Source organism: Natator depressus, chromosome 2 (assembly GCF_965152275.1).
Source record: "Natator depressus isolate rNatDep1 chromosome 2, rNatDep2.hap1, whole genome shotgun sequence".
Taxonomy (NCBI): Eukaryota; Metazoa; Chordata; order Testudines; family Cheloniidae; genus Natator; species Natator depressus.
This window is the reverse complement of record NC_134235.1, coordinates 85125519-85149242: the sequence shown is the minus strand read 5'-3', so window position 1 is coordinate 85149242 and position 23724 is coordinate 85125519. Positions and strand designations below refer to the sequence as shown.

Below are 23724 nucleotides of genomic sequence, written 5' to 3'. Positions count from 1 at the left end.
AAAAACAGGCAAATTGTCCTGTATTTTCATCTCTCCCCCATCAGTACTGGTGGGTCCTGCTACTCGGTGGATCCCTGTTTGCCAACCGCCCGCCCTCCAGCAGTGAGTGGGGGAGTCCAGTGGCTGACTATGGGGGTGGGTGTGCAAGGCTGGTGGCGGGGCAAAGATGCAGTGCATGGGGATGGCCGCTCCCTCTGCTGGTCCATCAGCAGAGCTCTTGCTGTGTGTCGTCTCTCAGCCAGCAGGCCCCTGCCTGCTATCCTGCTTCCGGCCAACGCTGACTGCACACTGCGAGCTGCAGTGGCTGGTGTGTGTGGAGAGGCACCAGGCAGCGGCCAGTTATGTGTCTCCTCTGCTGCCCACCCATCGCCCCTTTATGTGCTCCCCCTCTTGCTGTCCTCTCCCTGCTTTGCCCCTTCACCCCCACCGAACCCCGCTGCACCTCCATACCCCCCGGGCGGGGCGTATCCTGCTCCCAGTGCTGTGAGGAGAACCAGCCCTTGGTCAGAGTGCTCAGCTCACCAGCAGCCTGGCCAGTAGGTTCCTTCCTTCCCGCACTGCTTCTGGCTGGGCTGACGCCCTGGGAAAGCCCAAGACCCTCTGACCTGGGGCCCTGGCCAGGAGGAGTGGAGCCCTGTGCGTGTCAAACCCCCGCACAGCGCTGGCATGGGGAAGCCTCTCTGCTCATCAGCTAAGCTCTGGAGTGGAGAGGGGAAGCAATTTACAGCCTGTTCACCCCCCAACCCTGCAGGCATCACAGCAGCCCCCCAGGCAGAGGCTTAGCACCCTCTTCTCTTACCCCCCAGCCCTGGGTCCTGACCCTAGGGAGTATGGGGCTGTGCTGTCCCCTAGGTACCCTCGCCTGGCTGGTTTGCTGAAGCCTCTGCAGTCAGGTTCCCTGGGCCCTGGTGCACAATGCATCCTTAGAGCTTAACCCCTTCCTCCCCGTGCTGTAGCTGGGGGACAGGAGGCGGTTGGGTTATGTCAGTGGCCAGCAGCAGCCTGGAGGTGTTAGCTGCCTTTCCACACTGTGTGGGCAGGAAGGGACAAGCTACTTCCAGTGGGGGGAAGGAGGGGGAGAGAAAAAGAAGAGATGAGCTCAGCAAAGACATGGGCCAGGTCATCCCTCTCCCCTGTGTCTGGAAGCATCTTCTGTTCCTTCCCTGCCGTAGAGTGCCAAAAGCTGCTGCTGGCCACATTCTGGTGTGAACCCTGGCAGAAATCTGGGCATACGTTACCCACCGCCCCACACACACACACGTGTTGTGTCAGGAAGACATGGTGCCAGGTACCAGGAGAGGCAGGTCGGTCCTGGGGTCCCAGCATGGAAGGTGGAGAGTGCCGGGCAGGGAGGGTTGGTCACTTCTCTCCCCTGCCACCCTGTGAGAGAGGAGTGTGTGTGTGTGTGTGTGTGTGACCTCTCCTTGTGTGAACCCTAAAGCCTTAAAGATAAGGTAAATAAAAATAATCCAGCTACACAGTATTTCTTTTTAACAGGGGCTCAGTCAACTTGATGGTAATGTGAACATTTGTACTGCACAGTTCCATTTGATTGCCATTGAACTCACTTGAATACAAATAATTTTACCAGGTGACCCGTATTCAGCATAGGGAAATATGGTCACCCTAATCATGTCATACTGTCAGGCATCTCTACAGAGACCTTGCAGTTTATGAATATGTTTACCTGTGAAGTGAGCAGTGAAAAAGTTTAAAAAACAGTTACTTTACAGCGTTTTTTGGAGTGCATGGAAAGTAGTAGCTTATTGTGTGGACTGAAAATAAACATCATTGTTAACTAACACTTGTACCCTAGCACCTAAACTTAAACCTATCCCTGTCCGTTAATGTATCTGTTTTGATTTCAGGGCAATGGACAGATTTTGAGCACCAGATCTGAGGGGCTGTCATTGCAACCCTATGAGGAGTACTCTAATGCAGTGAAGCTTGTGTCTGAGAACTTAATAGACTTTAATACAAAAAAGGCTATAGATCGGGACAGGCTGATGACTGTTTTAGCAAATGTGACTCATCTTCTGATCAGGGCCAATTACAACGTTGCAAAAAGAGCCATATACAGGTGAGTGAAAGAGAAAATTCAGATTCATTCATATGCCTTTGATAATTTTAAGTATATTAAACATCATTGACTTTGGCACTATTCCTAAGGTGTTGGCAAAAGATATTCCATTTGAAACCTGATTTTAATTTCCTCCCAAAGAATTCCTTGTGAGCTGAATTGTCTCATGGTTGGTCTCATCCCAAAATAAATATTTCTGTCATGTGTTTAAAAAAAAAAAAAGTATGCAGTTGATTCTGAGTTATCTTGTAGTGGAAACGTTTTCAGTGTTATAAAGAATAGCCTACAGCCTCACTTCAGTGACACTTGTCTCTAGGAGGGAGGGTGTTTTGTTAGAAGGAAACACCTTCTGAACACTCAATAGAGTTGTTTTATTTTGGGATGTAGGAAGCAAGCCCAACATTGGCTGATTTAAGGTGCTGGCATGGCATGACATCTGAAGGGATGTTAAAGGAGACCCATCTGCAAGGTAGCACTTGCTTCTTTCCCTTGGCCCAACCAATGGCCTTCCTCCCTCCTACCTTAATATGGTAGTATTTCTGAGTCACCAAATTTGGGTTTGCTAGTTGTGCATGAAGCAGGCCAAGCTGTTTTGGCACCCGCTCTTGTGGAGTGGTAGTAAATGTGTTCAAGGCTTGGCCTACTCATGATTCTGGACTGGCTACACAAGGTTGTTCTGATCACCCTGTTTGTGGTTGGGAAGGAGTGCCTCCCTGTGGCAGAATGCCTTTGTTTGCATTAGGGGGTTGTGCCTTCCTCTTTACACATTGGTGGGAATCAGCTGGCAAGGCTGATACTACATTAGTGATGTATAAATACTTGAGGCATGGTCTAATAGATGGAACATACAAATGTTGGGTTTTTTTGTTTCAACTCTGTGATGAAGCCATTATCTTAGCCTTACATCCCAGATTCCTGGGTTAGTTTGGAAAAATGGGGCAGGTTAAAGTTATTAACACTGGAAGAGGATTATCTTAATTACTGCGCAAAAATCTGAGACTACCCGATCAGTTGTGCCTGGTTTTCCTGAGCAAAGGAGAAACAGAAATGCAGATGTTCAGTTAAGGATACCGTTTCCCCACAACAAAGGGCCCTGAGGTGCAGTAGTCATGCTAGGATAACACAGATAATGGGACCACTGTGGGGGCTTTGGCCACTGTGTTTCAGTTAACAGCTCTTATTCCCATCTTGAAGTTATTCGATTTATAAATAAAGTTCTTGTCTGAGTCTTTAAAAACAGGGATTTTTGTCTGGTCTTTATTTGACATCATCCTGAAACAGCACTTAGCAATGTTCTCTCCAAAAGATTTATTGTTCAGAGCAAACCCTTCTGTTTATAATGAACATTGGGGAAGCAAGTGCTGTGATGGCTTTCTGTTTGGTCACAGGCTGGACTCTGTCACTCTGGATACAGCAAACGCTAATGCTATCGATCTGTCATCATCAGCAGAGGTGGAACAGTGTGAATGTCCTCAAGGTTACACAGGGATTTCCTGCGAGGTAACATCTCAGACTGTTTTATGTGTGCCCAAAGTGTGCACATTTTAAAACCATCTAATTATTACAAATTGTCTTTAATTACACTGTCATGGAAAAATGTGTTTTTGGCAAAACGTTACATATCCAGTTTGACATACATACTGTATTTTAACTTCTCACACGGGGTCAGCAGCCTACTCTATATACATCATAAGTGTTAGTGTCTAGAGGCACTATATGGCATCATAATGTATTTCCTTAATTTTATTTGGAAACACTAAAGGTTAATGATGTATCGGAGAACATCAACGATGGAGCTGAAAGTAGCTGTATAAGCTTCCCTAAGTTTGCTATGGTGCGGTAATTGAGCCTGCAATTATACAAAATTCCATTTTCATTTTCTGACATTGAATTGTCAGCGCTGAGTTTATTGGAGAGCATTATGTGATGCGGGAGGCAGCTTGGTGACTAGGCATGGTGAGAACATTCCAAGCATGCGATGAATCATATAAGAAGGCATGGACATATGCTCCTGGGAACAGGAGACTATTGAGGATGGCATCAGTGGCAGAGCAGAGGGGAACTTTTTAGCAAGTAATGCCAGTGCAAAGCACTGGTCTTTTTGAAAAGCACCATTGGAACTTTAATGACTATGTAAAGCAGACAGAACGTCTGTTTCGATTGTCTCATAAGAAAGAGTCTTACATATGTAACTGCACAGAACTTATTTTACCTCCTTCAAGTGGATGAAGGGCTGAAGCAATGTTTTATAGACCTGATTCGTATCCTCTTTACACCAGTGCAAATCAGTGACATCAGTGGAGATACAACCATATACAGTACCACAGTACTTCCAGTGTAAGAGAGAGCAGAAGCAGGCTGTATGTTTGCAGAAGGGGTTTCTTTAATAATTCTCTAACATGTTCTTTAACACATACTATGCTGTATTTTTTTTTCTTCAGTCCTGTCTCTCTGGGTACTACCGTGTGGGTGGAATACTCTTTGGAGGTATTTGTCAACCCTGTGAATGCAATGGCCATGCAACTGAATGTGATATTCATGGTGTTTGCTTTGTAAGTCATCTTTCAATGTGTTTGTGTTTTGAGCATCTTTTTAGGAATTATGAGAGCATTTGGCTATGGCAGAAAGTGCAGTTTTACAGTATATTTAGATAGAGCAATGGTCACAAGAACATTCTCATTGCAGAATTTACTTCATTGTTTATTGAATGGTGCTCTCAATGGGTGTAGTTACATAGTCCATTCCAGTCTTATACTTGAAATGAAGAATATCGGTGGAACTGGTAATAGCTCTAGAACCATAACTAAGATAAAGAAATCCTTTCCCCCTGTGTGTTAGCTAATAAGAGATCAGTCCCTCCCCCATTCATGTCAATGGTAAAACTCCTATTGAACTGAATGGGAACAAAATTATGCCACAATGTAGGGCAGATTCTGCCCTCAGATATATTTGCAAGTCCACTGAGTGACATTAGTGGGAGTTAAGCATTTCCTTGTAGGGGGAGGATTTAGCATTCAGAAGTTTTTCTGAAATTTAAACCAAAAGATATATAATGGCTATAAACAAGAATGAAATATGTAATAGGCTTGTTGTTGCACATGTATACATTTATCAGAATAGATTTAGTTTTGTGTATAAGTAATGCTTTTGTCTAATGAGATCTAGGGCATTCTAAAATGTTGGAGGGGGTTTAGTTAGAAATTGTTGTTATCGATGTGGACAAACTAACTTTGTTTTCAATGGTCTGCTCTGTTCTTCATGTCCTCTCCTTGAATCTTAATGCAGTGTTGCATACAGACTTATGCTGAGATCCCCCTGGGGATGAAAAACCATCAAGAACAAATATGAAAAGATTTCTTCCATGTCTCACAGGCTTGTCAACACAACACTACAGGACTTTCCTGTAATCAGTGCTTGCCAGGGTTCTATGGAACTCCATCCCGAGGAATGCCAGAGGACTGCCAGCCATGTGCCTGCCCACTAAGAACTGATACAAACAAGTAAGTTGCTTGCCTAAGATTTTCAATTGCATCTTCAGCAACATCAGCTGGATGGTGGAGACAGAAAGGAGGATAAAGAAAAGTAGGATGAAATCCAAAGGGGAGGTAGAAAGACATGAAAGTAGAGGAAAAATGTATCCCATCAGAAATACCTTGTGTCAGGCAGACAGAGGAAGGCCAAATTCATAGGTGAAGCTCGGAGAACCTACGTTGGTGTAATTTACACATTGAGGGGACTGGAAGAAGATGCAAGTTACAAGGGGTTAGATTTATACTGGATTGTGGCAGGAAGGCCCTGGTTCTTGTTTATGCTAGGGCCACATTACTCCATTCTGGCAGAGTAAAGAGGCCTTAGTATAAATGAGAATCAGGACAAAATCAGTGTTGAGAATCAGTGTTGCATCGGAAAGGTTACGTGAGGTGAAGGGACATAATAGGTTTAATAAGGAAAGGGCTGGACTTTAGGAAGCTAAAAATCGTAAATCTTATTCATTTGAAAACAAATTACAGAGTTTTGAAACTCTTTGCATTGATAATGACCCCCTCAAAATATTCTTGATAGTTTCAGTCCCACCTGCCACATGGACAATAGAGGTGAAGTTATCTGTGACAAGTGTCTGCCAGGCTATGGAGGATCACGGTGTGAAAGGTATGTACTACAATGTTGTGAAAAATCTGTATCATTGTTATCCTCAGCCAGATATCTGTCTATCTGGGGAAGAAGTGTTTACATCAAGTGTATGAGAATACTCCTGAGAAAATATGGATTTTCCCCTCTCATTATATCTCCATTTGGTTTTATTCAGAGGATCTTTGGATAAATATTGATCAATAGTAAAACTTGCTGTGTGGGGTAACTATTTGACATGCCTGCATTCAGTCTGATACAGCTTTCAACCTATTGTACAGATGTGCTAATGGTTACTACGGAAATCCACTGGTGCCTGGAGAGTCATGTGTTCCTTGTGACTGCAATGGCAATATAGATCCAACAGAAGATGGCCACTGTGATGCACTCACAGGAGAGTGTCTGAAATGCGTGAGAAACACTCAGGGCCATCACTGTGAAAAGTGTGCTGATGGGTACTATGGGGATGCCGTGATTGCTAAAAGCTGTCACGGTAAGTTCTTACTATTATGGTTATAATTGAAAGCATCCAGAAATGTAGCAGGCACCTCACAGAACAGACAGAAAGACATTATCCCTGTTTTGAAGAGCTTATAGTCTAGCATAAGATGTGTGATTTGACAAGTCAGGGTAACAAAGCGTAGAGAGGGCTTGAGTGAGCAAGTATTACAGCAGTGAGGTTACATTGTTACCCAGTTTAAGCTTAAGCTTGTGCATGTCTGGCTGATTCACTCCTGGGGGTCATCACAGAAGAATCTGATGAAATGGGCAGTGCCAAAATGTATTAAGTGCACCTGACCTTGTGCTGTTGTTTGTATTCAGTTAGTGGGCCACTCAGCACTGACATTCAAGATACCCATACCAGACACTTCCTGTCTTGGTGTGTTGCTTGTGGAACTGGAAGAGCTGTAGAAGTGGCATACTTCTTTCCTGGAGATGGGAGACACTCACGTTGCTAAACAGTAACGGCTCCGGCTGATTTAAGAACAGCAGTGACTGGATCAAAGAGACGCTTGTGGACAGTGGTATTCCTCTGTCGCAAGAATGCTGGCCGTGACAGACACCTGGCCAGGATGCTGTGGGTGTACAGCAAGGGGGAGTGTTTAAAAAAGTAATGGCCACTTTCAAAGCAATAATGTTAAAACTATAGCTTGAATACTGTATGTAAACTACAGTAAAGTAATAAGAGATCTGACTACAGAGCAAGTTACACACCTCTAAAATTTCCAAGCAGAGATGAACTGCCCCTACCCTGTAAGAAAAAATAGTATCAGAAAAATATTTTTTGCAACATGTAAGTGTGCAAAGTGTATGTTCTTTCTGATTATGAATGCAGATTCACTGCATACATTCCATACATGTCAAATATATCTTTGTGTTCACAGAGCTCAATGCAGGCACCAACATAACTCAACTGTGTAAACTGGGAATCATAAAGCCAGATTTTGCTGTTGGTTACCCAAGTGTAAATCCAGAATAACCTCACTGAAATCAGTGTTAAACTGAATTTACACTGGTATAATAGAAGGCAAAATTTAACTCAAAGAAATTTGAAATGTACATGATCTGATAGGCCATCCCTTGCAAATGTAGGATTATGTGTTCCCTACAATATATTCCTGGTGTGGGGAGAAGAGAGCAAATGTAAATGAGCACAAAATTGTAATTTTACGTCTAGTATTTGGGTTCTTCAATAGGGTACATCCCTCTGGTTTACTTTGTGCATCTCTGCTCAGTACTACACAACTTTTTCTGTTTAGTTTGACCCATGTGCACATAAATGTATTAACACATGGGAGACAACAGTCGGTTTTGTGCATTATATAGAGATATGTTGTTCTGTATAATAATGAATTCATATCCATAGGCATTAATAGACTTTTATTCTTCTTTCTTTAACATAAGTCTGTGAGTGCCATGTGAATAGCTCCCTTTCAAACATTTGCCATCGTGAGACTGGCCGATGTCACTGCAAACCAAATGTGATTGGACCAAGATGTGATACATGCGTGGTAAGAAATGAAACCCCCTATCACCAATATACATTTTTTAACATCAGGTTCAAAATGCAATGGCAAAGAGGAAATTTTTGGCCTAGTTAAATGCAAAGTGAATAATATCATTGCATATAAAGGAGGTCAGAAGGGGAAGGTGATGTCTTTGTCAAAAGTTGAATTGAATTTCAGCCAGCTAGCTGTTTGCAGTGTTGTATTTAGCTCACACACTCTGATTTCCTTCCCCACCCCTGAAGAAGAATTCTGTGTAACTTGAAAGCTTGTGCCTTCCAGCAACAGAAATTGGTCCAATAAAAGCAATTACCTCAACTACCTTGTCTCAGCCAACTAGCTCTCATTCATGCTGTGATGCTGGAAGAGATGTCTGCATTCTCTAGGCTGGATGACATGGAGATATAAAGTTGAGCATTGTCAACATACTAAAAACACTTCAGCCCATTTCTTCTTATTAAGTCTCCTAACAGCCTCACATATCCACTGAATAAGAGTGGTGACAGCAAAGAATCCTGTGGCATTCCACCTAAGAGAGCCCTACCTAATGAGAGAACTTTAATCTTAATTTACTTGTCACCTTTTATGTTGTTTATTCACTGTTTGCATTTTTACAGCTTGGACAGTGAACCGGGAGTGGGCCATTTCACTGTATAGTCCTGATGCATTAACAAAATTGTGCTATGACTGGACTTTCACCACTTCAGGGAAGTGTTTAAATGAAAAAAAAAAATCCAAAACTATACACTGAAAAACCTTGGGAATATCTCTTTATGAGGTTAGAATATCTCTTTATGAGGTTAGATGAGGTTAGAAGATATTAGAGCATTTCTGGCCCTGAGCATACTATGTTAGGCCTTGTGTCCTCTAAGGTAAAGAATCTTTCCCTCCTCTGGGTCTTCTGAAGGACATGGGATCATTGAACATTCCTACATATAGAGGAACAGTAAATGGGTAATGTTGGGGATTCTTCTACCCCCTCCCGCAGCCAAACAAAGCCTGCAAACGTTCATGCAGGTCAAGCGGCAGGAGTGGATAATATGAAGTGATCAAAGGGAGAGAATACTTTTGCATTTTCAGTGTGTTTGGAAATTTAGCTGAAACGTGGTTTCCTTCCTGTCCAACAGAATGGCTATTATGGCTTGAATACTGGACTTGGCTGCCTTCCCTGCAATTGCAGTCAATATGGCTCAGTCTCCGAGGATTGTAATGATGAAGGACAGTGTCACTGTGTACCAGGAGTGGCTGGGGAGAAGTGTGATCACTGTGCTCATGGCTTTTATGCATTCCAGGATGGTGGCTGTACACGTAAGCAGTAATCTGTGTTCTCCTCAGAGTTTGTTTCACTTTGAGGATTTCTTTCAACACAGTATTTTATGTTATACTTCAGGAAAGGTCAGTTTAAGAAATATTCACAAATCCTTGACAATGGAATGGTCCCCTCATACTTCTGCTAAACAGATTTTTAAAAAAACCTTTTTGGAGTCTTTGTAAGAAGAGATGACTTTTAAATATCAAGAAATAATAATAATAAAAAAAATTGCTAGAGAAATGTACAGTTTTAAACTATTCGGCAATCTCTTGCCAAAATGTCTCCACTCCTCCAGAGAAAACAGAAAGCAACAATCCCCTTTTCCCTCTTTGCCCCCAAAATGTAAATGCTAAAAGTGAATAATGTTATATAGTTGTTTGCACTTCTTCTCTTCCCTAATTTTTTTCTGCATTTCATGTGTTACACAACTTGAGAGGCTACATCACTCATTATATTTCCAATATCACCACCTGGTTATAAAACAACTTTTAGCCATAGTACGATGATAAAATGTTAATCCAAAAGTAAACAAATCCTATTGCAGACCAGTATGCTAGACAGTTCATTTCATACACACCATAACCAAAGGAAAGTCTTCTTGTATCTGACTGAAAATAGCACCATTGTGTCTCACAGAATGCAATAGTGGGTAATATGTAATGTGAGGAGATTGTGTAGCTGTATATATTTTAGGAATTAAAGCTGGAATTTTCAAAGGGACCTAACTCTCTTTGAAAATTCCAGACTTAAATCTTTGTATATTACAAAGACCCACAAACATTCAAACGGATCTCTTAAACTCTGTGTTTTTTGTAGTTTGAATTTACATTTTTCATAATATTTAGGATAGTTAATGTATGCAAGTAACCTATCCTGATACTAATTGTTTCTAAAAAAAAATCCCATTATTATAGTCCCTTAAATTATGCATGTCTAACAGTCCCTCCAATTTTTATAGTATGTTTTCAAACATAACCCTACCTCCTGATAATCTACAATTTTCTATCTGTCAGTCCAGGTTCTTCTGTTGATGCCTATCACTGTAATATTTGAATAACCTAGCGCAGATTTACTGGGCCACATTCTGATTTCCATTCCAGCCTTTTACACCACACAGATCAGAATCTAGCAGCAGCAGGCCACTGGAGAATTCTCTGAGTGGAGTGGAACACTGCACTGGTGTACAGCTGGCAGTGCCAGCTGCTCTGCATTGGAGATCAAGGGGTTGCGTTGGGCGTGGGGAGTTGTTCCACACCACTCCATTCTACCAATCGTCTACTAGCATATAGTCCTTTAGGGACCATATGCCCATGATGTGAGTCAGAACAGCCCCTAGGACTGGTGCAGACCTGCCCACAGTCTAACTGGCTCACTGTTGCTTCCCCTCCACCCCCTCTTCCCCTTCCCTGCACCAAGCAGAACTCTGATACAGAAGAGAATCTGGTCCATTATTTAAAAATTTATTCATAGGAAATTCTATAGGGTTCATCATTGTATCTGAGCGCTTAAGCAGATGAAGGAAAAGAGTTGAAAAAGTAAAGGCTATGGAGTCTATTCTGCTGTCAACACTCCTATGAATAGTATTATTCATGTGCATCAAGCAGAGTATAACTATAGTCACAGCAGCTGGAACTCACCTTGTTGCCCAGCTGTGGTGAGAGGAGCCCAATGAATGGCAAAACTAATCATTTAGGCCTATTTCTCTTGCAGCTTGTGATTGTGCTCATACTCAGAACAACTGTAATGAGGATTCTGGCCAGTGCATCTGTCCCCCTCACACGCAAGGACCAAAATGTGAACTCTGCGAGGACAATTACTGGGGTCTTGATCCTAAACATGGCTGTATGGTAATGTATGCTTCCTAAAATCCTGTAATTATTTTAAGAAATTCACATTGTAGTAAGGGATTTACCAGTAAGTAAGTTGGTCAGAAGTGGCCTCAAGTTTTGAATGCCTCATTCCTGGTTGCCTGATTTGAGTGGAAACTGCTGGGCACTCAACAATTTAAATAGGTAAATAGGCACCTACATATGGATTTAGAACCCTAAGCTTAGGCATCCATCTTTGAAAATCTTGGTCAGAGTGTGTGCTTTGGACTACAGCACAGGCCCTATTAAAAGTTTGCCGTATGCTTTTTGTCTCTAGCCAATGGTGCCGTAGCTTTGGAATCTACAATAGTTACTGTCAGTAGGAAATCTGGTTACTGTGCTATAGAATAGACATGATATTGTGCTTCTAAGAACAATCAAATCTAGTACGTCTGACTTCATTCATTTTTAAAATAGCTAATGTATGTTGTGTGTTTCACACTCAGGTCATTATATAAATATTATTGTCTGTTAACGAATTATTTAAGCATTAATAATTTGCTTAGAGGTCTCTGTTGCCGAGTTAGTCCAGTGACCAGTGCAGACTGACTAACATGTCATTACTGCCATCATAAAATTAGATTAACATTCTATTTAAATCAATGTTATGGGATGATTCCTGTTTCATGCATGGAGAATTAACTCATTCCAAGTGCTATGGTGATGATTAGCTTGAATGGCACAGCATGGAATGTTGAGCTCAGAAGATTTTAGTCTTTTTATTGCTCCAGGAAGGACCTCTTCTCAACGGACCAATAATGTAAGCTAAAAGTTTATAATGAAGCAGTGCGAATGCCAGCTCAGGGCAGTTCCCGTGGAGCAGTAACCAACTGGGAGAGTATTCATTTTTAGGCAATTAACCTCAACCAGTTAATTCTCTCCACCCCTCGGAAAAGGCAGTGGGCCAAGCTTTAATGTAATCCTAACATGTCTGGGATTTCAATAAACACAGTCCCATAATTTTGTACTAGTTGACTTCAGTGGTGATTCTTGTGGGTGAGTTGCAAGGACAATAAACCTGAAAAGTACTGCCAGAATTTAGTACTTCGTAGAATTTATGGACAGTACAGCAGTCAGTCCAATTGTTGCATTTATTTAATTTTAATTTTTTAAAAATCAGGATTGTAACAAATTACTGTAATCTTTCAGGTTTCAGAGTAGCAGCCGTGTTAGTCTGTATCTGCAAAAAGAAAAGGAGTACTTGTGGCACCTTAGAGACACAAATTTATTTGAGCATAAGTTTTCGTGAGCTACAGCTCACTTCATCAGATGCATTCAGTGGAAAATACAGTGGGGAGATTTATATACATAGAGAACATGAAACAATGGGTGTTACCATACACACTGTAACGAGAGTGATCACTTAAGGTGAGCTATTACCGGCGAGGGGGGGAGACCTTTTGTAGTGATAATCAGGGTGGGCCATTTCCAGTTGACAAGAATGTCTGAGGAACAGTGAGGGGTGGGGCGGGGTGGGGAATAAACAAGGGGAAATAGTTTTACTTTGTGTAATGACCCATCCACTCCCAGTCTCTATTCAAGCCTACATTAATTATATACAGTTTGCAAATTAATTCCAATTCAGCAGTCTCTTGTTGAAGTCTGGTTTTGAAGTTTTTTTGTTGAAGAATTGCCACTTTTAGGTCTGTAATCGAGTGACCAAAGAGTTTGAAGTGTTCTCCAACTGGTTTTTGAATGTTATAATTCTTGACGTCTGATTTGTGTCCATTTATTCTTTTACATAGAGACTGTCCAGTTTGACCAATGTGCATGGCAGAGGGGCACTGCTGGCACATGATGGCATATATCACATTGGTAGATGCGCAGGTGAATGAGCCTCTGATAGTGTGGCTGATGTGATTAGGCCCTATGATGGTGTCCCCTGAATAGATATGTGGACACAGTTGGCAACGGGCTTTGTTGCAAGAATAGGTTCCTGGGTTAATGGCTCTGTTGTGTGGTTTGTGGTTGATGGTGAGTATTTGCTTCAGGTTGGGGGGCTGTCTGTAAGCAAGGACTGGCCTGTCTCCCAAGATCTGTGAGAGTGATGGGTCGTCCTTCAGGATAGGTTGTAGATTCTTGATGATGCGTCAGAGAGGTTTTAGTTGGGGGCTGAAGGTAATGGCTAGTGGCGTTCTGTTATTTTCTTTGTTGGGCCTGTCCTGTAGGAGGTGACTTCTGGGTACTCTTCTGGCTCTATCAATCTGTTTCTTCACTTCAGCAGGTGGGTATTGTAGTTGTAAGAATGCTTGATAGAGATCTTGTAGGTGTTTGTCTCTGTCTGAGGGGCCCTCAGGTTCCCCCTCAGGTTCCCCTCTGCCTGCCCCCCTCTTCCCCCCCCCGAATCTCCTGCTGGTAATAGTTCACCTTAAGTGATCACTCTCGTTACAGTGTGTATGGTAACACCCATTGTTTCATGTTCTTTGTGTATATAAATCTCCCCACTGTATTTTCCACTGAATGCATCCGATGAAGTAAGCTGTAGCTCATGAAAGCTTATGCTCAAATAAATTTGTTAGTCTCTAAGGTGCCACAAGTACTCCTTTTCTTTTGTAATCTCTCAATAAAGCCTGCAATCTCATTGATTTATAACAAGTTCTTGCTTGCTTGTTTGGCAACCAAGTTTTAAATCTCTACATCGTCAGCTAATATTCTGAATATTTGGTGCAGGATTGTGCCTCACCTCTGTGTGTGTTTGCTGAGCCACAGGAGGAGTTGGGAGGCACAGAATCCCCAGGAATCCCCTATATTAGGGGGAAATCTTCATTTGCCCCTTCAGGGCAGCTTTCCGCAGTGCTCAGCGGCACTAAACAGCCAGAAGAGGGGTCGAGGATTGAGTAAAAGCATAGTCAAGTTATAAGAGTACAGTGTGTTTCTCCTTCCTACAGTGTAGTGATTTATACCTTAGCTTCCTTTTCTTATACTTTTGCCATACATGTAGAGGTTGAAGTAAATGCAAATTGGTGCCTGTATTTAAAAAACTTAAAGTGGTTGTATTTAAACACAATTTTTCTCAATATTTACCATACATTATTAGAAATATCAGGTTTTTTCTTTTCACTGCTCCCCATTTAGGAACCCTTGCTTTATATCAGATATCATTGTGTAATAACTGTTGGCAAATGTTGCTTTCTTTATATTTGCCACTGTAAACTGACCATGCAGTTTGTTATAACAAAGTTGCTTCTAAATATCTACTGTACATGAGCTATGAGAACTTAAAATTCTTTCTTATTTTTCTTTTTAGGCCTGTGACTGCAGTGATGTCGGTTCAACCAGTCTCCAGTGTGACTTACAGACAGGTCAATGCCAATGTAAAGATGAATTTGGAGGAGAAGATTGTTCTAAGTGTGCCTTAGGCTATAGGGACTATCCAGATTGTGTTTCCTGTGACTGTGACTTGAGTGGCACCAAAGCAGACAAATGTGATGAGAGTCAAGGAGTCTGTAGTTGTGAAGAAGAAACTGGCATTTGTGCCTGCAAGGTATAATATTCAACAGGAGTGAGAGATTGCTGTCTTTTGTTTGTTCCATTGTTTTAAATTGCCCTATAACTTTATTTTTAGCTTATTAGACATGATCCTGCAGTCCTTTGCATAGGCAAACCTCTCAAAGAAATCAATGGGGATTTTTCTGTATTAGGAATCCAGGATCAGGTCCATATGTATGGTCAACCATAAAAGGTAGATTCTAGCTAGCTGGAATGCGGAATGCTTGATAAGCTTAAAAACTCCCACAATACATTCCGACAGAACAATGACTTGATTCTTTATAGTCTTGCATAGGATTCTGAATATTTCACAACTGCAGTAAAATTGCAATACTGAATTCACATACACAGACACAGGTTTGTTCTCTTTATTTATTGCAACTGGGTGAATGGCAAATCCATGTGTTCTAAAAATAAATTTTACAAAGAGGGTCAAGAAGATTTCTGTGACAATCTTTTTTATGGTGCACAGTGCCCTCTGGGACATCAGCTAGTATTGCAGATCAGAAATGAATGATGGTACATTTGTTTTATTTTCATATTTCATTAATAGGCTCCTCTCTATTTCATAATGGGTACAAAAGCCCATTATCATAAGACAAAATGCTGGCTATGAGTTCTGAGAATGGTTGTTTGTAGGTCTTATTAAGCTTATAGTAGTTTTGCCACTGACTTCAATGGGGACCAGGATTTCACCTGTTATCTATGTAATGAGCTTTTCAATAGCAAGAATATCACATCAAAAAGTTTTAATTATGCAAGTTCCTTGTATTCCATTTTTATTTAATGTTTTATTTCCTGTGTGATTTTTGCCTCATCAATAGTATAAATAATAACAATTTTTACCCAATAACTGAAAATAATTTTTTATTCCATATTTTGTCAGAGCATCTCTGGGAGGTGTATTACACAAGAGAGAACCAATTCAGTACAGAAAAATTGTTCTAACCTCATTAGTAGTGCAGAGATAGCATTTCAACCCAAGGCCAGAGAAAAATACATTGTCTCATTCCAAGACACTCTAGGGAGTTTGTGCTATTGGTATGAAACCTTCAGAATGCATCATCTGAATGGATATAGTTGGGAGGACAATTTCTGATGAAGGTGATTGTTTAGTAATATACAAGTACATCTCCCCCTCCGTTCTCCATTTTGGCAGATAATTATTGCTTCACCCACTTTGTAGAGATAGCTATTGCATAGAAAGCATTTTTACATACAAGCCTGAATCAAAAATAACTTATTTTGATTAACAAATTAGTCTAATAAAATAAAAACTGTTATTAAAACTAATGTTTAAAATCAAAGTTTACACAAGTTAAGAAGGAAGGTATTATACATCTGGGGTCAGGCTTGGGTTATGAGAGATTACAAGTATCGGTTACAAGGTTCACAAGATACATACATAGTACATAACCAGCATAGACCCAGATTGGGGTGCGGGAGTTTTTAAAGTGTCACTGAATACGTGATCTCGGGTATGCCACCCATAGAATATATTTAGAGTGCAAGTCAGTATTGGTGTAATGAATTCAACTGATTCTATTTTTTAACCACAATAGTCTCCCCCGAGGGAAGATGCACCATTCCTGGAGGTACTGCAATACCAGGTCGATGAGTGGAATGGATGGAGCAAGCTCCTATTCCATATCCTTGTTCCAAAAATCCATTTAATATATAGTCTTCTATTATGACTTTGCAATTCTACAACTTCCTTCCATCCAAGGATATCAAAGCATGTAAAAAAATGAATTAGTTAAGCATCACAAAATACCTGTGAGATAGGTGTCTTAAGTAGTATTATCCTCCTTGTACAGATGGAAAAATTGAAGCACAGAAACATTATATTACTTGTACACAGGAAGTTTTTATTGGAGATGGGACTACAACAAAGATTCTGACTACTAGACCTGTTTTATTACCATAAAAGCTTTTCCCCTCAGAGATAGATCAAAAAAGCTTTATAAAGATTGGGAGAAACTGACTAATGTAAACCCAAATCCTTTCATATGATGTAAAGCTACTAGCCAAATGTAAAACTTTAAGCTTTCTCCATTGCAACCAAATGCACTCCTTAAAAGATACATTTAAATACAGTGGAGTCGCATCTTACATGGGGGTTAGGTTCTAAAGTCAGCGTGTAAGGCGAAAATCGCGTATAGTCAAAATTACCCTTGAAAATCCTTTAAATCGCAAACCAGAGTGCCGCAGCGTGGCCAGAAGCATTGTCTATGATCAGCAACACTTTAAAGTCAAGTCCTTTCTCTTCGAGGTACCTCTTGACCTCCGGAGTGAAACACTTGTGGAACCAATCCAGAAATAATGCTGCCATCACCCAAGCCTTTTTATTTGATTGCCAGAACACAGGCAGGAGATTTTTGTTCTTGCCTTTTAGGGCACGGGGCTTTGCAGCCCTGTAGAGCAAGCCCGGCTTTATTAAATGCCCAGCTGCATTGCCACAAAACAACACAGTCACACGGTCTTTAGCTGCTTTGAAGCCAGGGACTTGTCTTTCTGATTTTGAAGTGTAAATGTGGTTGGGCATTTTGGGCATTTTTTTCCAGAAGAGCCCAGTCTTGTCAGCATTAAAAACTTGTTCCGGAAGACAGCCCTTTTCTTCTATGATTTTCTTTAATTGTTTGGGGTAGGCTTTTGCTGCCTCTTCATTGTCAGATGCAGCTTCACCAGTAGTCTGCACGTTTTTGAGGTTGAAGCGGTTCCTAAAACTGTTAAGCCAACCTTGGCTGGCTTTGAATTCCTTCTCATCACAAGGCTGTGCCTCTTCAGTGGGAGGTTTGAACAGCGCGTAGAGGCTGTCTACACTACCTGCTGGGTCGGCGGGCAGCGATCGATCCAGCGGGGATCGATTTATCACTTCTAGTCTAGATGCGATAAATCGACCCCCAAGTGCTCTCCCGTCGACTCCTGTACTCCACCGCCGCGAGAGGCGCAGGCAGAGTCGACGGGGGAGCAGCAGCAGTCAACTCACTGTAGTGAAGACACCGCGCTGAGTAGATCTAAGTACTGTACGTCGACTTCAGCTTCGTTGTTCACGTAGCTGAAGTTGCATAACTTAGATTGATCCCCCCACGAGCGCGTATAGTTGAATTCACATAAGTTAAATGTGCGTATGATGCGACTCACCTGTACATAGATATTAGTGAGATCTATGATATCATCCTGTATCCCCAAAATGTTAAAGATGTGCCTGTGCCAGTAGAATTAGGGATATAAATATGCCTAAGAGGTGAACATCTACATCTAAAAGTCAGTAAAGATAGAAGAAAGTTTTTCTCCATATAAGTGAAAGTGGCCAAACTCGAAAGAGTTGTAGAAATGGGTAGAAGGCCTCTCTCTTAAGGCTGCTGTGAAGGGAGCTGATCAGTGCCAACTGTAGTTGTGTTGGTTTTTATTTTTAAAGTGAACTCTATCCATTAGGAATCAGATTGACTCCACTAGTTCATTTCACAGAAGCACATTCAGGGTCAGATTCTGCCATCGTAACTCACACTGAGCAATACTCTTCTCTGTGAGTCATCCCATTTATTAGAAACAAAAAATTAACTGAGAGTCAGTTTTTTCCATCTTTTTCTAAATTTGTGGATGCTAATTTTTACTAGAATATTCCAATGTTTTATTTTTGCTTGAAAATAAATTAGCTGTGTTTAAAAAAATGTCAGTAATGTATAGCAATGGAAAAATTGCATCTACTGCACAACTGCTACTGTCAAGTAACACTGAACAGTCACAATACCTGTTATAAACTTGTTGCTACACCATTTGTATAGCAGGGAAGCATTGCCTTTCTTAAAAGATCATCTTTCATTCAACTTGCAGAGCAATAAAATGTAAACATATGTATTTTTTCTCCAGGAAAATGTATTTGGGTTTCACTGCAGTGAATGCAAGACTGGAACCTTTGCTCTCCGTGCTAACAACCCTTTAGGATGCACTCCGTGTTTCTGTTTTGGGCTGTCAGAGTTTTGCTCAGAATTAGAAGACCATGTGAGAATTCCTGTAAGTAAAGCAATTTAAACTTTTGGGTCCAATTTTCTGCCACCACAGTGACTTGAATGAAATTGCATAGTTCTGTCATTCTGAGCTGAATTTGGTTCACTCTCAGAAAAAGTTAAGTTAAGAAAGCTAAGCATTGGTATTCCTATTTCTAAAAGCACATATTACACTGCTGCAAAAATTTAAAAGATAATTATAAAGATTGTGTCTCCATTTTTGTAACATGGCTATAGTATTTTTATTCCTCCTAAACAGAGTTTTAAAAATCTCACATAAGCTGAAACTGTTTATAGTACATTAAATTTAGATGAAATAATATTGTGGGGTGCTTCTATTGTTCCTGGTGTTGCAGGTAACCTTGACTCCAGATCAGTCCATTCTGCATGTGGTTTCTCAAAGTAACCTCACTGGAACAGTTGAGGGTGTGTTTTCTCAGTTTTCTGATGTTTTACTGGATGCCACAACTGTCAGAGAACACTTGAAAACTGAGCCATTTTATTGGAGGTTACCAGACCAGTTCCAGGGAGACCAGGTGAGATATTTCAGCTAAGAACACGAGTAAGTGTCATTTTATCATAATGGTGTCTTATCCTGATTGCACATGTTTCTGAATTAAATCAACTATTGCAATTAAAGAGTTGAAACATTCTGAATTTAAAGTTGTCAGAGTTGTAGCATATATAACTACCAATTCATACTGTACATCTTCCCATGGGGTTTTACTTGTCTCTTAAGTCTGGGGGCATCAATACTTTATCACTGTGGTATTTTTCAGGGTTAGTATGGGGAAGAAATGTTGCTGATAAATAACCTGAAAGAGACTTCAACCATGACATTTTATACAGAAAATAGATTCTATAAACTTTTAAAACTGAGGAATTAAATGAAATTTCGTGGCACACCTTGAAACAGCAGAAGCCTAACAAAGACACATATGACTATTTTTTAGAAATGTGTATTTAATTTTGTTGCAGGATTTTCTGAGTTTAAGTTTATAGGTTTTATAGCAAATTCTTCAAAGAACTGACAGATATAAGTCTTCTGATGGCAGTGATCTATTTTCAACCAGTATCCTTAGAGAGAATAAATTCAGTAATGTATCATCCAAACAGCTCATGGCCTATGGAGGAAAACTGAAGTATATTGTTGCCTTTTATGCTTTGGATGGCTTTGGCACGTCAAACTTTGAACCACAGATTCTGATAAAGGGGGGTCGCACCAGTAAATTGGTCATCTATGTGGATATCTCTGCCCCACAAAATGGAGTAAGAAGTGAGGAGGAAGTAGAAATGAAAGAGGTGAGCTAAAACAATTTGAACAAAGATGGCGTGATATAGGGGTGATTATATAAGTGAATAAAGATGGCCTTTTCCAGAAAAAAATATTTATGTGGGTGTTTTGATAAACGAATATCTGACTTAAAATGAAACAGTGAATAAAGCCCTTGAATTAAAATGCACATTAAGAGAAAAATGGCTGACTAATGTCACTTCATGAAAATAAATGGGGAATTAAACTGAAAGTTAGTTTCTTCACTTGTTTATTTAATGCTTTGAAAATGCTGATTATGGGAAGCTTTTGAAAATTAGATTGAGATCTGCATTAGCAAATGAAATGCCCTTGAATGTTGTTTTCCTGGGCCAGTGTGGCAGTTTAGTGTTATTGTGTTGCTCTGTCAGAAAGGTTATCAACATTTGGGTTTGACTCATAGCCTGGCAGGGACTAGGAATGTGTTGGGACCAGTATGCCAAGTCCAAAGGGAGGAAAGGAACACCTCATATTGCTCTCTGGCAATCTCTTGCTGCAGATGTGTTCTAGAATGAGATGCACTCAGCTTCCTTTGACCAGATCACCGCGATTAATGACTGTATTTCTCAAAGGGTGGAGGGATGCAGGGGAGAGATTGTTGCCTTTAAACAAGTATGTGGCCATGACTATTTCTGATTTAATTAATGTAAATGAATTCTCTTCCTCCTAGCATGTGTGGAAATACTTTAACTCTGTGTCTGACCAATCTGTCACACGTTCTGACTTCATGTCAGTGCTTAGCAACGTTGAGTATATCCTTATCAAGGCATCATATGGCCAAGGATTACAGCAAAGCAGGTAAAGCATCCTCTGAACCGGTTGTATTAATTTTAGCTTAACCTAGGAACAGTCCTAACTAGGCTTGGCAGATTTCAATTTTTATTTTTTATAATTTCTATGGAGAACGTCGATGTATAATTTTACACTTTTTATCAAATTAAAATTTTCACAGTTGTGTAAACTGATGGGTTTAAAACACTTTTTAAAATGTCATTGATTACAATTTTACAAATTTGTGGGAAATTATGGTGGGGTCAGACTGTGGGTGGTGGTGGTCAGACATTAATTATTCAATAACAGTAGACAATGAGATTCAAAAAGTTAAAGCTTTAACATAAAGCATAAGCACCTATTGCCTTGAATAGAAGCAGGATCTCTTCTACATTCCTTCATTTTCTGTGAAGTGCTTAGTGTCACTGTTGCTTGTATTAGTACGAAAGCTCATAAAGAAGCACAATGACTTGTCTACTTGGACAGCAGAGGCACTTATATATCTCCTAAATCAGGGGTGAGCAAACTACAGCCCGTGGGCTGGATCCGGCCCATCAGGGCTTTGGATCCGGCCCGCGGGATTGCCCCCTGTGGTGCCGCAGGCCCCGTGCCGTGCTCAGAAGCGGCCGGCAGCACATCCCTGGGGCCCCGGATTTGTGTGAGGGGGGAGGCCAGAGGGCTCCGTGCGTTGCCCTTGCCTCCAGGCACTGCCGCCCGCAGCTCCCATTGGCTGGCAATGGGGAACCGTGGCCAATTGGAGCTTCGGGGGAGGTACCTGGAGGTGTGGCAAGGACAGTGCATGGAGCCCTGTGTACCCCCTCCCCCAGGAGTCGCGCAGGGACGTGGTTCCGGCCACTTCCTGGAGCGGCGCAGTGTGGGACCAGGGCAGGCATGCAGGGAGCCTGCCCTGGCCCCGGTGCACGCCACTGCCATCCCAGGGCCGCTTTAGGTAAGTGGCGCCGGGCTGGAGCCCGAACCCCTCCTGCACCCTGCCCCCCAACTCTCTGCCCTGAGCCCCCTGTCGCACCCCGCACCCTTCCTGCACCCCAACCCCCTGCCCTGAGCCTCCTCCTGCACCTCAACCCCCTGCCCTGAGCCCCCTCATACACCCCACATCCCTCCTCTGCCCCAGTCCCTTGCCCTGAACCCGTTCCTGCACACCGCACCCCCTCCCACACCCCGCACTCCCTCCCGCACCCCAACCCCCTGCCCTGGCTCTGCATACAATTTCCCCACCCAGATGTGGCCCTTGGCCCAAAAAGTTTGCCCATCCCTATCCTAAATGAACTGTCTCCCATCTTACTCTTACGGTTATTGACTGACTCACTGCAGTACTGACGCATTTCTGTACTTTTAATTTTCAAATGAAAAACAAGCCCTTCCACGAGAAAATAAAACATGAGTTTTATTGAATGTGAAAACGCTGGGCCTGATTGTACGCTGCCCCACTACCAGTGTAAAACACGTCCAAATCAGAATGATAGCATTTTACCCCCCCTTTGCATTCACTTTGAACTAAAAACGGTAGAGAGATGATATTTTACCACATGCATTTGTCTGCTAGGAAATAAGAGCATACTTAACAGAGATGGGCCCTAACCAAACCCCCACATCAGTACATTCCTGAATTTTGAAAAAAGTTTCTCTCTGCATCAAAACTCTGTGGCTTTGACGTGCCGAACCAAAATATCTGATCCAAACACCCTTGAACTTTACAAAAGTTTGGATCTGAACCTTATAGCTAGGGTTCAGCTTTATTCACTAATATATTCATGTTCTCTTACTCTTCATCTAAACATTTCCTGTAGAATTGCAAATATCTCAATGGAAATTGCAGTGAAGGCTGAGGAGATGCATTTGGGCAGAGAAACAACACATCTCATAGAGCAATGTGAGTGTCCTACTGGCTATGCTGGACTCTCATGTCAGGTACGCAGCTGCTTATCAAACAAAATACCTTTCGGTGTGTCTTTATTTCTGATAAAACATCTTAAAAGATATCCCCATATTTTTTCTTATTCACTGCTCCACCCCACATCTGCCCATGCAGAGCTGTGCGTCGGGGTACTACAGGGCGAAACATGTAGATCTGAATGTAAAAGAGCCTCGCCAAATGATTGCACCTTGTGTGCCATGTCAGTGCAACAACCACAGTGAGACCTGTAATCTGGAAACAGGAAAGTGCCTGGTACGTACATTTCCATTGCTGTGTTGGTTTTGCCAGAACATCCAACGTCCATAGTCTATCCACTCAGGAAAGAATTTCTAAAGCATATGAGGCTGTGACACTCCAGTAGGACACATACATTTAAAGGTAATAATGGAAAATATCAGAGGACTTGTCTTCACTATGGGGCTAAGTCGGCCTAAGTTACGCTACTCCAGCTACGTGGATAATATACCTGCAGTCGATGCAGCTTAGGTTGACTTACCCTGGAGTCTTCACTCTGCTGCGTCAACGGGAGACGCTCTCCGGTCGACTTCCCCGGAGTACTGGGGTCTACCGGAGAGTTCTCTGCTGTCGAATTAGTGGGTCTTCACTAGACCTGCTAAATCGATCCCTTCTGCATCGATTGCAGCAGTGCAATCTACCTATAGTGAAGACCAGCCCTCAGTAATACTACTTGTTTCCTTCAGTGAAATCACTGAATGTCCTCAAAATTATGAAATTCCTATTATATGTTATTGTCTTGTTTTTTAGTATGTCCCAGACAGTTGTTTACCTATTTTCTCTTTTGCTGCTGAGAT

General features: G+C 41.6%; 1 protein-coding gene and 1 pseudogene across 1 annotated transcript in view; one reads left to right on the top strand and one right to left on the bottom strand.

Moving 5' to 3' along the window:
- Positions 1-23724, top strand: part of LAMA1 (laminin subunit alpha 1) — a 157983-nt gene that overhangs the window by 77033 nt on the left and 57226 nt on the right. Inside the window, exons 14-29 of the mRNA XM_074944605.1 lie at positions 1869-2080; positions 3469-3580; positions 4522-4632; positions 5453-5580; positions 6143-6229; positions 6490-6701; positions 8114-8220; positions 9342-9522; positions 11237-11373; positions 14642-14878; positions 18757-18900; positions 19250-19429; positions 20010-20195; positions 20876-21003; positions 22785-22905; positions 23027-23164. Of these exons, the coding sequence (XP_074800706.1) occupies positions 1869-2080; positions 3469-3580; positions 4522-4632; positions 5453-5580; positions 6143-6229; positions 6490-6701; positions 8114-8220; positions 9342-9522; positions 11237-11373; positions 14642-14878; positions 18757-18900; positions 19250-19429; positions 20010-20195; positions 20876-21003; positions 22785-22905; positions 23027-23164 (2421 nt within the window). The remainder of the gene's footprint in view (positions 1-1868; positions 2081-3468; positions 3581-4521; positions 4633-5452; positions 5581-6142; positions 6230-6489; positions 6702-8113; positions 8221-9341; positions 9523-11236; positions 11374-14641; positions 14879-18756; positions 18901-19249; positions 19430-20009; positions 20196-20875; positions 21004-22784; positions 22906-23026; positions 23165-23724) is intronic.
- Positions 16457-16586, bottom strand: LOC141983540 (U2 spliceosomal RNA; annotated as a pseudogene).